At 45.8% G+C, this 16,150-nt stretch overlaps 1 protein-coding gene across 6 annotated transcripts in view; it reads left to right on the top strand.

The window, feature by feature from the left end:
• nedd4l (NEDD4 like E3 ubiquitin protein ligase) overlaps positions 1–16,150 on the top strand; it is a 36,210-nt gene that overhangs the window by 12,710 nt on the left and 7,350 nt on the right. For 2 of the 6 annotated variants that reach the window (XM_037485404.2, XM_037485399.2), the window contains 12 exons: positions 1,417–1,467; positions 2,828–2,889; positions 3,254–3,356; positions 4,264–4,418; positions 4,891–5,026; positions 5,183–5,374; positions 5,488–5,565; positions 9,639–9,698; positions 10,733–10,870; positions 11,835–12,026; positions 13,928–14,125; positions 14,737–14,814. In XM_037485404.2, coding sequence (XP_037341301.2) covers positions 1,417–1,467; positions 2,828–2,889; positions 3,254–3,356; positions 4,264–4,418; positions 4,891–5,026; positions 5,183–5,374; positions 5,488–5,565; positions 9,639–9,698; positions 10,733–10,870; positions 11,835–12,026; positions 13,928–14,125; positions 14,737–14,814 — 1,443 coding nt within the window. Of the gene's footprint in view, positions 1–683; positions 720–1,416; positions 1,468–2,827; positions 2,890–3,253; positions 3,357–4,263; positions 4,419–4,890; positions 5,027–5,182; positions 5,375–5,487; positions 5,566–9,638; positions 9,699–10,732; positions 10,871–11,834; positions 12,027–13,927; positions 14,126–14,736; positions 14,815–16,150 lie in introns of all 6 variants that reach the window. The other 4 variants (XM_062558730.1, XM_062558727.1, XM_062558728.1 and 1 more) reach the window with 4 other exon arrangements.

Below are 16,150 nucleotides of genomic sequence, written 5' to 3'. Positions count from 1 at the left end.
CTCATCAGTGCCGAACGTCTTTGCTGTTTCGTAAAATCTCTGCAGCAATTATTCATATTCTAAACTTTGTTCATCCAGCACTTTATTTAAAAACAAAATTGTTTCACATGTTACAGGTCAATGCATGTGAAAGAGTATAATACTATCGGACTAATGCTGCGGTCCAGGCTTCTTTTTGTTGCTCCTCACGCTCCCAGGAACCTCGTGATTTGGTGTTCTGAATTATGTGAGAGTTCTGCAAGAAGGAAATCCATAGCGTGGTTGGTTTGGGAAAATAAAGCCGAGGCTACTGTGACTTAAACAGTCGTGGATCTGGCTTTTCCAAAGAATAAATAGTGTGTGTGTGTGTGTTTAAGAGCAGGGGAGAAAGAACGCATACACGCATTGAAATGTGTTTTAAAGAAATTAAAAAATGATATATAAGGTTCCCCACACTTGAAGGTTGTTTTCATAACTCGCGCTTTACTTTTATGGCTGTGCTACTTTTGTACAGCCGTTGAGCAACTTTAACAGAAGCCACAACATTGGACCTTTTCCTCAGTGGACCATAAGTCAAAGGGGGACTCGTTAAAGTGGCCTGCATTGTTTCACCGGGGGCCTTTTTTTTTCCTGTCAAACCAGTGACCACAAACCGCATTGTTAGTTAACGCCTGTTGTCTTCGTCCGTTGTGTCCCACACACAGGCTACTTCCAAGAATGGCATTTTCCATCTAACACAGGTAATCATTGCTCCCTCTGGGGGCCGCTGCTGAACCGCTGAATCATCGACCAGTCCTCCCCCTCCCCCCCCCCCTCCCTGATCAATGGGCTTCTTGTATCTGAAGCACAATCCTCTCCCCCTGGTTCTCCCCCGTCGTCACCTCTCTCCTTTTTCTCCCTCCGTCCGACTCACTCGGCTTCAATCTGGTGGCGGTGTGTGGTGGTTCTTTTTTTTGCTGGGTTCACAGGTTCTTCTCCCAATGAAATGATTCTAAAGGCCTTTCCAAAAATAAAACCTCACGCCGAGCCTCCTGCAACGGACGCTTGTCGAAATCTAATTGAAAAAGGATATTTTGTTTCGGTTTGAAACGCCACAACAAAACCACAAACCATTGCATTGTGGTGGAAATTGCTCAAACGTAATTGTGCTTCCATCTGAGATTTCTTAGACCACAGTAGGTGTTCATTGCGAAAGGCTCGGGGTTATTTCTGGAAGGCGCTATCCATGAAATGAAAATCTTTTTTTCACTCTGAGAAATAAGCACAAAGTGGTGAGGGGGGGGGGCTTCTGGAGCATTAAGTGATTCACCTTGACATTGTGTTTTTTCCTCTCTTCCCCTACTGGGAACTTTGGTATTTCCCCAGAAACACACAAAAAAAACCTGTTACTCCTAAAATAAAGCTGCTGAAGGTGACCTCCTTGTTTTCTTCCCCTAGACAAGAGATGATTTCCTGGGACAGGTTGATGTTCCTCTCAGTCACTTGCCGGTGAGTTGTGTGTTTTGTGTATTTAACCTGACTGACTACTCAGCTGTTTGTTATCTTCAATTGTGCCCTGGCGGATTTACCTGTGTTAAGGTCAGGCAAGGAGCGTGTGTGCGTGTGTGTGTGTCCGTCGTGGGTGTGAGAGTAGCAGGGGTTGCTGTGATCAAACGGTCTACTCCTCCCGGGGGGGGGGTTGAGAATATGAACAGAAGTGGGCCTGCTACCGTCAGAGCTGAACGGAAAAAGCTGCACCCGTCAAATTCTCACACAAAGACATGCGCTGGCTTGGAAAATGTCGACTGCTGCAAGATGAAGGCCTTTGTTAAAAAAAAAAAAAAAATACCCTCTTCATGTTGTTGTTACCATTTTAGTTTGCTTGCAAGTGAGCCGTACCCTGTAAATCATTCTCACCTCCAGTAATGAGCGCAGAGCTGTTGGACTTATTGAGGCTCTCTGAAGTTCGGTCTGAGTTGCTGAAACTTGAAAGCGTATTATTAACAAATGTTAGGGTTAATTATTAATGTCCTCTTTGACTCCAGTGGGTCCAGGGAATTAGCAGCAGATAAAAGCCTCAGCTGAGTCATCTTGAGAGATGAAGTCAGTGGACCGGATGGAGAATATCTGTTACAGATTTAGCCAATAAAGGAACAAACTGAGCATGAATTGAGCTGCTAATGCCCGGGTTCAGTGGTGCGATCTGGAAGTTGTGTGTATTTTGGCTTAATTTGTTGGTTCCATAAATGACCACATCGGAAGTCCTATTCAGAGATCCTGGATATATCTTTAGTCATCCTCTTTTTTACCAGCTTTTGCTTTTCATCATTCAACGATTACCTTGACTCATCTTAAGCAATACGGTAGCTTCATTTGCCTTGTTGAAGCCTGACTTAGAACCTTATTCATACACCAAATGGCATGACACCATGGGCTGGTTCAGGGACCTAGCCTTGTTTTTCCCTATTAAGACATTCAATGGAATGCATGTTGCTGGGTCATGACTAACACAACTGGAGATCAATTCTCAGCGTCTTGGATGTGAAGGACGGGCTTCACCACATTTCTCGTTATCATTTAATCTTTGGTCGAGATCGTCCACTTGACTGACGTGTACGTGGATGAATGTCGTAGAGCAGCGTGGGGGGGAGCAGCCGGTGTGGACCGGTTTTGCGCAGACACGGGAGCTGTGGGAGATTTCTGTGGATTACAAAAGACCATTCTGCTGTTTAGCAAGCAACAGGAGAAGCTCACAGTTACATGATCCTGGGATGCAAACTCGTGACTCCGATAATATTGTCCGACATGTGTACTTGCTTGTGGGTTTCGATTGATTACTGTCAACAAACGCCTCCTTTTTAATTTGCAGACGGAGGATCCTGCCATGGAGCGGCCGTACACATTCAAGGACTTCCTGTTGCGGCCCAGGAGGTTCGTTTCTGCTGGAGGTGGCCGTGAAATGATTAAACTGACAGATTGGATATTCAGACCGATTGGAAATTATCCAATCTGTAACCGGCCTCGATACCTTAGATACCACTACACTCCTCTGGTTTAATTGTGTCTGAATTCCTGCAATTTGGGGTTTGCGGCGCTTTTCTCATTTTAACCAGGGTTTGCAAAACTGCTGCTGGTTTAATGTGAGCGCTGAGTTCATGTGACGGTCAGTTGAGCTCTGAACGGGGAAGGCCATCTGGTGCTAATAGCGTGGAAAGCACCCTTCAATTCAGTTGGAAGGCCACCTGCTTTTCGATGTGTTGTTTTGACACGCAGCCTGTTTTTTTTTTTTTTGCAGCCACAAGTCCAGGGTGAAGGGTTACCTGCGTCTGAAAATGGCATATCTGCCCAAACAAGGAGGCCCAGAGGAGGAGGCTGGAGAGATGAGGGAGGAAGCTGAGGTAAGGTCTTTGCTGTTGCTGTTGTTGGGAGCACATTCAGACGGCGGATCTAGCATTACTTAATGTTTTCTTCTTTAAGGTCTTGTTCATAGCAACCTGAAGCCAAACAAGGATCTAGTTCTATTTCCTCGTCACAAAGAAAACACACTTCTAAGCTTCAAGATGAACGTGGGTGTGCTAATTTGGACCAAAATAAATGTGTGTTTTTTTCGTCCTATGAGTTAGAGAAGGATGGCTCTTCTTTTTATTCTTTTCTACAAGAATTTGGCCAGCATGTTGCTGCCAGAATCTCTATTTTCCAGGTCAGGGTATGGAAAAGCCATTTACACTACTGCCTGTTATTCTGTGAAATAGGAGCTTCTCCTTTTTTACCGTGTGTGTGTGTGTGTGTGTGTGGGATGATCGGGGATGAGTGCTTGAGAGGTGCTAAACATTTCAGACAGTGGAAGGCTTCAAATAAGTAAAGCAATCTGTCCTCCAGCTTTCACCATGGGCTGTTGCTGGGACAAGATATTTTATTCTTCCTTACTTCTTTATTTCCAATCTATCAACTGATGCGCATGATGCTAAGAAAAACATTTAGCCCCAGCAAGTTTTAACCAGCCACAAGTGGCTTGGACAGCTTGATGGTATTCTTCCACGCTTGACCCCCTTCTTAAATTGGTGTGTGTGTGTGTGTGTGTGTGTGTGTGTGTGTGTGTGTGTGTGTGTGTGTGTGTGTGTGTGTGTGTGTGTGTGTGTGTGTGTGTGTGTGTGTGTGTGTGTGTGTGTGTGTGTGTGTGTGTGTGTGTGTGTGTGTGTGTCTGTCTGACAAGCTGTCGGCTCACCGGGACATCGGTGACCAAGGGGCCACCAGCGAGTTACTCACACTCTCCTCATGTCTGAAAATCTGCACTTTCTCTTCCAGGGTTGGGATGAGTCGGCGGACTCGGGCTCCCAGCGACCTCAGCAGCTGCTTCCTCCTTTGCCCCCCGGCTGGGAGGAGAAAGTGGACAACCTGGGACGCACCTACTATGTCAACCACAACAAACGTAACACCCAGTGGAAACGGCCCTCCAACATGTACGCCTGATTTGTTTTTCTTATTTAAATATTTTTAAAGTTGGTGTGCACATTATTTTTACATTTTCCGTAGCAATGAGTCCATTCTTCTCAGGAATCTTCCCTTATTATTCAGAAGCATCATTCAATAATTCTGCGCATTTTATTTTTGCCCAATTTACTGAAGAATTTTACAAAAATAAAATGTTCCTTGCCATCCAAAAAATATTGATACATCTAGTAAAGTTGTTTATAGAAAAGAAACATACATACTCATTTGATGTAATTTTTCTCTTGTTTATATTGACTATTGTTAGCCTTTTTTTAAGATCATGACATCCTAAAATGTGACAACTGCATTTAAGAATCCCCAATTAAAAGCCAAATAGAAAGATTTGAAGTCTGGTACCGTTACAAAATATATTTCTGAGCGGTCTTTTTCACTCCCTCCTGTATGAAATAACCTCTTCTTCTTCTTCTTCTTCTTCTTCAGAGACGTGATCTCGGAGACCGAGAGCGACAATCAACAGCGTCAGATCAATCAGGAAGCACACCGCGTGTTCCGTTCGAGACGCCACATCAGTGAAGACCTGGAGAACGAGCACATGGAGCCGAGGGACCTCGACAATGTGAGCGAAGAACACGCGCGTACCGAACACTGGGCCGCAGCTGTCTGGGGGCGGGATGAGGTCACTGAATGTTGTTGTTGTTGTTGTTTTTGTTGTTGTTATCTCACGGCTGCGTCTCTCTCCCCAACCCCCCCCCCACCCCTCCCCCACTGTAAGTCCTGGGAGCTCATCACAGAAGAGGATCCCAACGAGAGCCTGGCCCAGTCTCAGCCCGGCACCTCCTCCTCCGTCTCGACGCCGCAGCCGGCGCCGACATCCGTCGACCGGGACTTCTCTGAGGATTTAAACCTGCGGCTGTCACTCACTCCAGACACCAACGGCGAAGTGCCGGCGCCCGGCGCCGCTCTGGTGAGAGCGCCGTCTCCAAGTCGTCTCGCTCGCTCCACATTGCCACTCGTCAATGGCGTAAATGCGTTTTTGTTTGAGATATCAGAGTGACCGCTTATTTTTTTTCTCAACAGAGCCAGCTATCAAACAGACTCCGGTCCTCGAGTATGACGGATGGAGTCAGCGATCAGACCCAGGCTCCTCCTCTCATGGTACATATGTCTTCATCTCCCGCATTGTCTTACATCTTCTTCTTTTACTCCCTTTACTTCCTCCTTTTTCCTTCGGCATGTCTCAGTGCTGCGGGTGCACCACCGATCAAGTCACCCTCTCTGTCCCTTCCTTGGGTTTTAAACATGTTCACTTTGCACTTGACTCGTCTGCGCTTCCTCGTCACCTTTCCTTCCCTCTTTCTGTTCTGATTTCACGGTTCCCTCTTTCCTTCTTGCCTCCGTAGGATTACCACACTTCTTCTTCCCACTCCCTTACCACTAACTCTCTCCTCTCACTCGCCGTAACGTTTAACGTGTTGTAGAAGTGTCGCAGCTGTGCGCCAGCAGTACGAGCATTCCAGTAAAAAAAAAAAAAAACTCGGATCAGACGCTCGCCCAATAGAGTCCTGAGTCAGAGCATCGTTGGGGATTCAGCTCAAACAAACCGTGCCCAGATCTGAGTCACGTGTTTGTCACACAGCTGAGTCACAGCACTGAGATCGGTGTTTTATTAAGTTTCCTTTGAATGGCAATAAGGACAATAAGGACTGGGAGAAGAGGCTTGTTAGGAAGCCATCAAGGGGGGGAAATGCAATCCGCATGTATTACTGCGGAGACTTCGGGAAGGACAGTAACCAGTCACAATGGCTAATGATATTAAATGTGTACGTAGGTGGGTGAGTGCTGTTTGTACCGACCAATGCATACAGCGTCGCCTCCACGGTCATCAAACAATTCCATAATAAGAGATTGGTTGACGATTCTAAATGTCAAATGGCTTCTAGTCAGAGGAGGCATGTATGTCAACATTAATGTTTTAACCTTAGAAATAAAAGCTGAGTTCATTTATAAGGGTAATACTGAGGTAATTTACTGCTTTGAAGTTGTGATACAGCTGGTGATGATGCTGTATATGCAAAGCATGTCATCAGGACTAGGTTATGAAGCTTAGCATAAGGAACAACATCCAGTGCCTCCTGGCTGAACTACACTTACCTAGCTTTCAGATCGCTTCGATGAGAGAACATATTCTCTATTTTTTAATTTTTTTTTATTGTTCATACAGGTTGTAAGAGCCAACAATGGATTTGACTGTTTGCCTTTTTGTACACTGGGTGGCGGTTGACTAAACACTGTCTCCATTATTAGCTTGGGTATTTAGGTTTTGGGTTTATAGTGTTTGTCAGGTGTTGACCCCGAAGGGCAAAGGGTTTTGACCCCTGAACCAGATTGTTTATGTCTACCAGGAATTGTTGGGTGTTAAAAAGTGGAATACATTCAGACCCGTACCAGTGGACTCAATCTAATGTTTCCCGCACAACATTGCGAAGCAACAACAACATGCAAAGAGGACTCGTCAATGGCGCATCATCCAGGTTATTCCGGAGGTAGATGCACCTCAGTAGCGCAACAAAAGTTGACTGAGGTCCTTTTTAAAATGAGTCCAAACCGCTTTTAGTTGGAACTTTGTTTTTGGAAAACATCTGCACTTTTGGAACGAGGATTATCCAGGACGAGGAGCGCTGCTCAAGTCGTGTGGATTTCTGACCACTTTGGAGGACGGAGCTGCGTTGCTAATGCTACGGTGGCAGTGGAGCATCAGACCATTGGGTCATTGCATGGGGGTATGTGTAGCACCACACTACGGCCATTCGGACGGTGTCTGCACATACCTGGATTCAAACCCCATCCATTGGTTTCGGCGGACGAGGACAATAAACTTTGCATTTGACTGTTTGTAGCGGCGCATTGACTATTTTTCATGGAGAAGCGTGATGCGGTGTCGGGACCCAGCTCTGTTGTTGTTCAGCTAACTGCTAAGGCGCTTGCTGATGAATTGGAGACGTTACAAAAGTAAAGCAAATGTCATTAGATAATCGATACAAAATGCATTGTGTAATGAAGCAAAATGCATGAATCTTTGTTGAATCTATTAGCGTTTGATGAAAAGGAAAAACATGACACATGGTATAACGCAAAAAGGCTGCCTAATGGTGATTGTATCGCTAATGCAAAACTGTGGCTTTTGTCCAATGAAATTGTGTATGAAGACGGTAATGTATAAGAGGTTATTAATCCAAATGAGTGTTTCTAATGTGGGTAGTCGGCACTCAAGTCAAAGGCGCACTAAACATGATAAATCAAGTACAGTTAAGGGTGGAGGCAAATAGAGCTGCACTTGTTGCACGTGCATCATCCTTAAAGGAAAGGCAGCTAAGGATAAAAAAGAAGCTTGATCTGGATACCGAAATTAGAAAACTGCTTAAACCCTATGGCAAAGGAGACCAAAGAAAAGGCTAAGAAGCAACACCACTTGTCCAAACGGCCACAGTCAAAACCAGAGTCCACAGAGCAAAGGTTGAAACCGAACAATATATTGGGAATGCATCCTGTCCAGTAGCAATCAGGGACTTTGCAGTTAAAGGAGGCATTCTACTACCTACGATCAAAGCAATCTAAACCGTCTGGAGACATACTTGCCATCATGCAAATTAAATGACAGCTACAACTGCTCTCATCCTCTCTGCCTCCACGAGATATTGCTATATTTAAATGGGACCCTCTTCAGTACAGAGCTTTTTAGCAAGGCCTTTGAACAAGTTGCGAAAAAATCCGGAAGAGCAGAGAGTCAATACTGTTTAAATCCGTTTACAGGAGGACAGCCCAAAGAGTTGGTGCGAAGTTGCCAGCATGTGGCTTCAGAGCGTGGCTATGCAGTTGCTAAGGGACTTCTACAGGAACACATTGGAAACCAGTATAAAAGATTGCAACTGCATACATGGAAAAGGCTTTTCAAGCCTATGCTTTATTCTTCCGTGGCTGCAGCAATGTGAATACATGCAGGAATTGGATAAGCCGGGAAACACGGGAGACATTATGTCAAAATGAGCGAGAAATGGAGGGCCACGGCTCATGGGATCATGGAAACCAGCAATGGCAGAGCTCACTTTGTGGATCTGGTCATATTCATTGAGCGTCATGTCAGAATCCTCTTCGACCCTCTTTTTGGTGACATACGGGACCCAGCAACTGGTGTTACTGGAACAAAGTCGCTCAACAGGTTCAATTCCCAGCCCAGTAACAGAGGGCGGGGACATATTGTTGCCACAACAATAACTTCTATGAACCGGCCTGAGAGAGCTACGGAATCAGATGTCTTTGTTGTGCTCATAAACACTCATTGGAAGAGTGTAAAGTATTCAAAGAAAATAACCACAAGGATAAACTTAACATTCTGAGAAAACAAGGAGTTTGCCTCGGATGTTTTATGTGTTGGTCACATGACTTGGGATTGCGAAAGGTGCTTGTCTTGCAAAGTTTGTGGTAAAAGTCACCCCACCGTGCTTCATATTAAAAGGCAGTTACCAGCTCTGGAACAGTTTTTAAGGAACCCTATAATGACCAGACGACTTTGCTGAAAACACGTGGACCTACAGGGCCCGGTAATGACCGTCGAGTTCTCTCAATCATCCCCGTGAAGGTGAAAGCTGCAAAAATATCGGCAGGCTTGGATGACCAAGAGGTGAGAAAGGAGGCAACCGGAAATGCTATTAGGCTACTTGACGTGTCTAAAGCCCCAGGAAAGCAACTGTAAGGCCGACAGTAGGCCGTACCAGCGGACTCGATCTAATCTTCTCCACACAGCATTGCAAAACAACAACAACAACAACATGCAGAGAGGATCAACGACGTGTGATCCAGGTTATTCTGGAGGTAGATACACCACCTCAGTAGCTCATCAATAGTTGACCGAGCTCCTTTGACACAGGTCATGTTTGAGATTCTCACCTCTTTCTGCACTGTATTTCACTTTTTTTTTCTTAAAAATTGCTACGGCATTTTGTGTAATGCCATCAACCAATCACAACGGACCTCCATGTATTGTGCTTTTTCCTGCTACTGTCAACCTCACAGCTTAAAAGCTTCAGTGGATGAATTCCCACCTTTTTTGAGCACTCAATTTTTCCCCACTTGACCTTCCCCACTGCCTCACACACCCCGCCCCGTTATTTCCCACCCAAACATAACGTAATGTGAACTAAAGACCATCTTCCCCTGTTGTCTGCCACCAGCAGGGTTCCCAGACCAGAAGAACAAGAGCTCAAACTGTCTCAGGTGGTGAGGAGTCAATGGTAATATCTCCGTTAATGAATGGGTCGTACACCAGTCGTAGTCCCCATGCAGCACGTAGGATGGGCCGTGTGTTTCTGCTACGACTAGTCGTGTCAAGCACCGTGATGGGATCATCAGCCCATTGTGTGGAAAATGTGTGCGTGCAAGTGTGCCGTCTCCTGATGTGGAAACCTGGTAGAGGCTGTAAAAGAAACGCCACGGGTCAACTGTAGATAACGAGCAGTATAAAATGTGTACAATTTGTATTGTCTGGATCAAAGTTTGCTCTTTAAATCCAGACTGCCAACACACAGTCTGATCTAATCTTTGTGTTTACTTAAATGTTGATAAAAGATGTATCCGAGAGACTGTGTGACTGCTGTAAACTCTAATGTGTCGCACCTCATTTTTCGGGAGCTGCTTTCAAATGCCAGGTCCTTTTTTTTTTTTTCAAGATATTGATATTATATGAAAAGCTTTTGCCAGGGAATGAATCATCATGACGCAATCTGCTTGAGGGGATATTTATCAGCGCAGTAAAGAAGGGCAGTTTGATTGGCTGATACGGAGCCATTAAACAATCAGCTTTTCAGGTTCCTGATGTTCGGTGGGGATTTAAAAAACCCACCTGCGTTGATGTTGTGATCTCATGTTTTACTGATCTTAGTGCCACAGATGGTTAATAGTTCACTGGGTAATGTAGTAATCATCCACTAGTTTTCTACATGTGGTGTTTAGTTTAGCACGACTCTGTGTTTCATTGTGTTTTCATTTTGTAGGTGAAGGTTCACATCAGATGAAGTCACCAAGTCTTAAAAATCTTTTGTCACACGGTGTTCCTGAAATTATTTCCACCACTTGGCTGCTGGACTGGGAATTGATCTTAAAACCCTTGATAAATGTAGAGAAACCCCCTCCCTCCCTCCTCCCCCTTTTTGATTATAATTGAATAATTAATTATAATAACTTTTTTTTTTTCCTCCACATGTCCTCGCGCATTCCAGCCTGAACTGATTAGTTGTCTTTGCTTTGCTCTTTCCATACGCTCGGCCAGTCTCCCTCGGCGACGGCTTACGCCTTGACCACCCCCGGCCTGCCCCCTGGATGGGAGGAGCGGCGAGACGGCAAGGGAAGAACTTATTACGTCAACCATAACAGCCGCACCACTACGTGGACTAGGCCAATTGTGCAGGTACAGCAGGTCCGGAGGGCCGGGCCCGGGCGCCCCTTTTGCATGGGGCCGGACCTCTTTCCTCGGCCGCCTGTGTGTCGGACCTCTTCCTCTATCTCCCCCCCCTCCGCCCCCCCTCTCCCCATCCCCACACCCCTCCTGTGTTTCTCCTCTGTGAAGCCGTAACGATTGACCAAAAGGGACGAGGCTTCGCGAGCCTCGAGGTGTCCTCCTTCTTTCTCTCTCGTCCCTCGCTCAACCGTACTGAACGTCTTCCTCCTCTTGTCTAGCACTTTGTTTGGTATTCTGGATAAGTCGCGCCTTTCCAAACCCGGGCGTGTGACTGGGACCACCACTTCCCCCCCCTTTTCCCTCCCCCATTTCTACCCTGTTTTTTCCACTCGTCCTCCCTGTCTTTCTGTCCGCTCCACGTAGACCGCTACATGGGTCCTGGTGTACGCTTAATGCCTCTGCTCTTTTGAAATTCTCCCCTTTTTTTTATTCATGCTTCTACCAGACTGTCTTTCATCCCATGGTCTTCTCATTCTCCGATACCACTCCCTGGTTGTTACGGCTCCGTAGGAGACGACACTGTCAAATGATTTATGAGAACAATGGAAAAGGACGTTGTACATCGTTGCGCCTCATTTTTTTTAAAATGTATGTAACAGCCGATTTGGTTGAAGGCTGTACGTAACACTAACTTTTATTTTCCCAGTATATATTTCACCGATCCCACGCCTTCATCCCTGTTTTCTATTCAGATGCATAATCTTAATCATTCTATTTAAGTGGACATAATTGATTGTATTCTCGGGCGTACGTTACCCGTGCTTTTGATATTTTAGGAACTCAATTCTCTGAGGAAAAACGGACCTTCTTCCGACAGCACGGATAAGGAGAACAAGCTTTGTTATTTCGCAGACGTCGTTGCGTACTTTATTCCCACCTCACTTAACATCGGAAGTGCTACTCTCACTGACAGCTGACTGAAGACGGAGCCAGCGCCTCAGCGGCAGCAGAACCGGGAGGAGCCTCGGCCCTGGCCCCCGCACCCGACCCCTCCTCCTCTTCCTCCTCCTCCTCCAATGCCTCCAACAACCACCTCCATGAGCCCCAAGTGCGACGACCTCGTAGCCTCAGCTCCCCCACTGTCACCCTATCCACCCCCTTGGAGGTGAGAATGAGTTCCTGAACTTGTACCACCCTGCTCCCCCCCCCCCCCCCCCCCCCCCATTACTCTGCTTTTCCCTCACTTCATTCCCTAAGTATTTTGGAAATAGTAATCTTATCAAGTAAACTGTTTGTTATTTAATACAAGCGATTTCAAGCGAGATATGAAGAATGTGCCAAAAAAGTACAATTGTGTGTTCACACCCCCTTTTAATGAATGGAGCAGGCTTCGGTACGTTTGCATTTGCTCAGCCTCAGAATGCCGTTAAGGTTAAATATTTGCATTGTTTTTTTGTTTTGTTTTTAAAAGAGTGGAACATTGTTAACTTCATGGGAATGGCCTGTAAATGATTCTAAACCTTTTCCCCAGCACGCTGGAAACATTCTCCATCAATAGTAATAATTATAATAATAGTTTTTTATAGCGCTTTTCTTGGTACACTACAAATCAAAGTAAGGTATAATGAACAGATAAGAGAGACAGAAAAGAAAATGACAAGAAAATAGAAGTGGAGAAAGCTGGGGAATGAGTCATTTAGGGCTTAGCGTTTGAAAGCGAGTTTGAAGAGGTGGGTTTTGAGGACGTTTGAATGAGGCGGATCGAGGTGGGGATTCCCAATCTGCCTCATTTCAGCAGCTGAGAAGGCCTTGTCACCCCAGGTCTCACGCTTAGTCCTGATGGTCTTCAGGGTGTTAGCATTGGCGGACCTGAGGCAACGGGTTGTGGGGTGGAGGAGGTCTGAGAGGTCGGGAGGGGTCAGGTCTTCGCGCTGTAGACCTCCACCTCCTGATGGTTGCCCGGCGACAGGCCCGTTGGGTGCAGCTCGTTGTGGCGTTGTGTCCAGGCTCCGTTTGTTACTGACTGGTCGGAGGGTTTAATGATCACACAGCGTTCGTGGTGAATGTGCCACAGGGAATAACTGGAGCCTTTTGGCTTGAGGAAGCAAGGTTTTTTTTTTTTTTTTTACTAGGTCCATAAACTGGTTTTGGTTTGATTTCATTCTCTCGTCACAATTTAATGTTTCTATTTGTGTGTGTGTGAGAACATGCAATTGTAACTTTAACACATGGTGACTTTTAGAAAACCTTTGATTTTAATTAATAATTGTCTGTGCCAACTTTGCTAATTGTATTTCAACTCGAACGTATGCGGTGTGGCTATAAATACGCCGCACAAACAGACGGCGTGTAGCTTCGACCTTGCATTTAATGGTTTGACTCTTTGCTACCACCAAGGGAACAGACCCAACGAAGGTTTAATTAAGTCGTGTGTCTGCGCACACCTGAGTTTTAACAAGGCATCGGAAAAGGTGAAAGGCGCAATACAGAAAGTTGTTCGTGCAAACTTCAGGAGGTCTGAGGATTAATTAATGCGGTCGTTTCTCAGATCAGTCGACGATAATTGATGCTTTAAAAGAAAAGTGAAGTGGGAGCCGTCATTAGCCTGAGCAACTTAATTTAAAGTGGGGGAGTTTGTGGATGAGTGTAACATGTGACCAGAAATAGATTCATCAAAGGTTTCAGTAGTTTAACAGTATATTATTTTCAGTTTTCGGGAACCTAAAGGAACATCTACAAAGATATTTATATGTGACACATGAAGTCTCACAAGCAATATCCGGGGATTCACAAAAAAGCTGAGATCTATGGAATGTTGATTTGACATTTCAAGTGATGACTTGACAGGGCGACGACAGCACGCAGCGTGGGTGCTGATTCGCTCCCACCCTCTATGCATCAACTGTACAAAGAGCACCAAGGGAGACTGCTTTCCTTCCTTTGTGTGGATTTTCAAAGGATGAGTGATGTTTTTATGCCACCACTTCTCCCCCCCCCCTTAGTCCGATGAACGTGATCGTATTACCCTTTTATTCCTAATTTTATTTTTCCCTTTTTCTGTCCCAGGGAGCCAACAACATCCCGGCGCGGAGGGCTGTGAAGGACACGTTCTCCAACCCGCAGTCCCCGCAGCCGTCCCCTTACAGCTCGCCCAAGTCCCAGCTGAAGACCCAGCAGAGCTTCCTGCCCCCCGGCTGGGAGATGAGGATCGCCCCCAACGGACGGCCGTTCTTCATCGACCACAACAGCAGGGTCACCACCTGGGTGAGCAAAAACATCCGGCTGGAGTCCAATCAGATGTGAAAATGCTTTTTGAAATATGACTGAAGGTAGTGTTTTTTGCTGCCATTTCTGTTTCTAGCAAACGGGCCATGTTATTGGGTTATAATGATAGGGAATGAAATGAAATTTCCTGTTGCTGTTCCAGTGGAATTCGAGCACAAGCAGAGTTATACGGTGCAGCGTGAATGTAGATTATAATAAAAATATATATATATATATATATATTCGTATGGCTATGGGTTACAATATTAAGGAAATTACTCTAAAACAAATCGACATAAATCTACACAGGTTTATACCAGTAAAACCTGCTGGTCCCTAAAATAACGTGAAAAAAGCAAATTAAGCTATGTAATTCATGTGGTTTACCGCATGTGATTATAAGCATTATTTGATAGCTCTTGTTATTAAAAAGACACACATCTTATGATTCTGAGGCGGCGGTTAGTGTTGATCTTCCAAGATGTTGTGGCGACATCTGCTGGTGAGAAGGTTGATACTGAAGGATTCAGCTCCTAACGATAAATATTCATGTTGTATGAAATAACAGAATAACTCATTTGCATTTCTCCCCTCTCTCTTTGGCCAACCAGGAGGATCCCAGATTGAAATACCCAGTCCACATGAGGACTAAGAACTCCATTGAGCCCGGTGAACTTGGTCCTCTTCCTGTGAGTAAAGTCTCAATTAGACCGACACCGTATTGAACCTCCGGCACACGACATCCTTCCTAATCCCAATAATTGCTGGAGCTTTGTTCACTCACTCATTTACTCATCGCTACAAGATGTACTTATTGTAGGTTTGAGATGAGTCTTTTATATCTCTATAACTGCATAACTGGCACCCAATATAATGAGAAAGGGTTTCTAGTCACACTGTTGCAACAACATGTTTTTGTTGTTTTTTGTTTGAAGATCACCTTAAAAAAAAAGAAGCTTAGTTTAAATTTGATCTATGTCTCACCCTTTTGCAGGAAAGAGTGAGACATGATGTTGTGATCTGAATGTAACAGCAGTGACCCTTTTTTAGTCCTGTTAGATATCAGGGGGGGGGTCAGTGGCTGGTGACGAGGTGGAGACTGCTACCTGTATAAGATAAACGTTGCTGTAGCCAGGTGCTGATTAATCAAAGCTTCATAGGTCTGTACATCTCACAGGCTTGTGTGATGTGTGCATGTGTGTGTCTTCTCTCTCCTTCTCTCTCTGTTTTTTTTCTTTTTCTCTCTCCGTTCTGGTGGATCTAATGTATGCTACTTCTTCTACACACCTGGCCATGTCTGTTTGGCAGAACCTACCAGAGGAGGTTGGTTGGTGCCTCCCTCCCTCTGCCTGCCTGCCTACCCACCTGTCTGGTCTGGTCCAGCCCGGTCAAATGCCTGCAGACAGCCTTGCGCTTTCTTCCTTTCTTTCTTTCTTTTTTTCGTTTTTCTTCTCTTTCATTCTACCTTTTCTCTTCCTCTCTCATGACCGGCATGGATGGACAGTCCCTCCCCCTCCCCTTTCATCGGCATTCTCACCCGGCTTCCTCTCTCTGTGTGACCCCGCCCGCCCCGCACCTGTATCAGTGTCTGAGGCACAGATAGACGAGTCGTGAGGGTGGTGGGGGGGGGGTACTGAAGTGGGAAAGGGGGGGAAGGGGGGCGTTGACTAAAAGGGGCAGAGGGAGGGAGAGAAACATAAGGAGCTCCACACGTATGTTGGAGGAAGTTAACCGTCTGTGTGCTGCATGTGTTGTCAGCTTTCCAATCTGGTCTCTCCACTTGACTTGTTGTCGGACTCGTCCCCCCCCTCTCCCCCTTCTCCCCACCCCCTTTACTCTCAATCTACCGTTTTAATCGCCCGACTGCTGTTGCCGAAAAGCAAGAGCGAGAGAGAGCGCGCGTGTGTGTGTGTGGCCCGTGACGCAGTGGTGGTGTCACGGTTCGAGCGGGTGGTGGTGATTAACCTTCTTATGTCGTGGTGGCATACCCCCCCCCCCCTTCCCTGCTGACGTCCCGGGCCATGA

This window comes from Pungitius pungitius, chromosome 18 (assembly GCF_949316345.1).
Source record: "Pungitius pungitius chromosome 18, fPunPun2.1, whole genome shotgun sequence".
In the NCBI taxonomy this organism is placed as follows: Eukaryota; Metazoa; Chordata; class Actinopteri; order Perciformes; family Gasterosteidae; genus Pungitius; species Pungitius pungitius.
The sequence above is the reverse complement of the archived record's forward strand: the minus strand, read 5'-3'. Positions and strand labels throughout refer to the sequence as shown.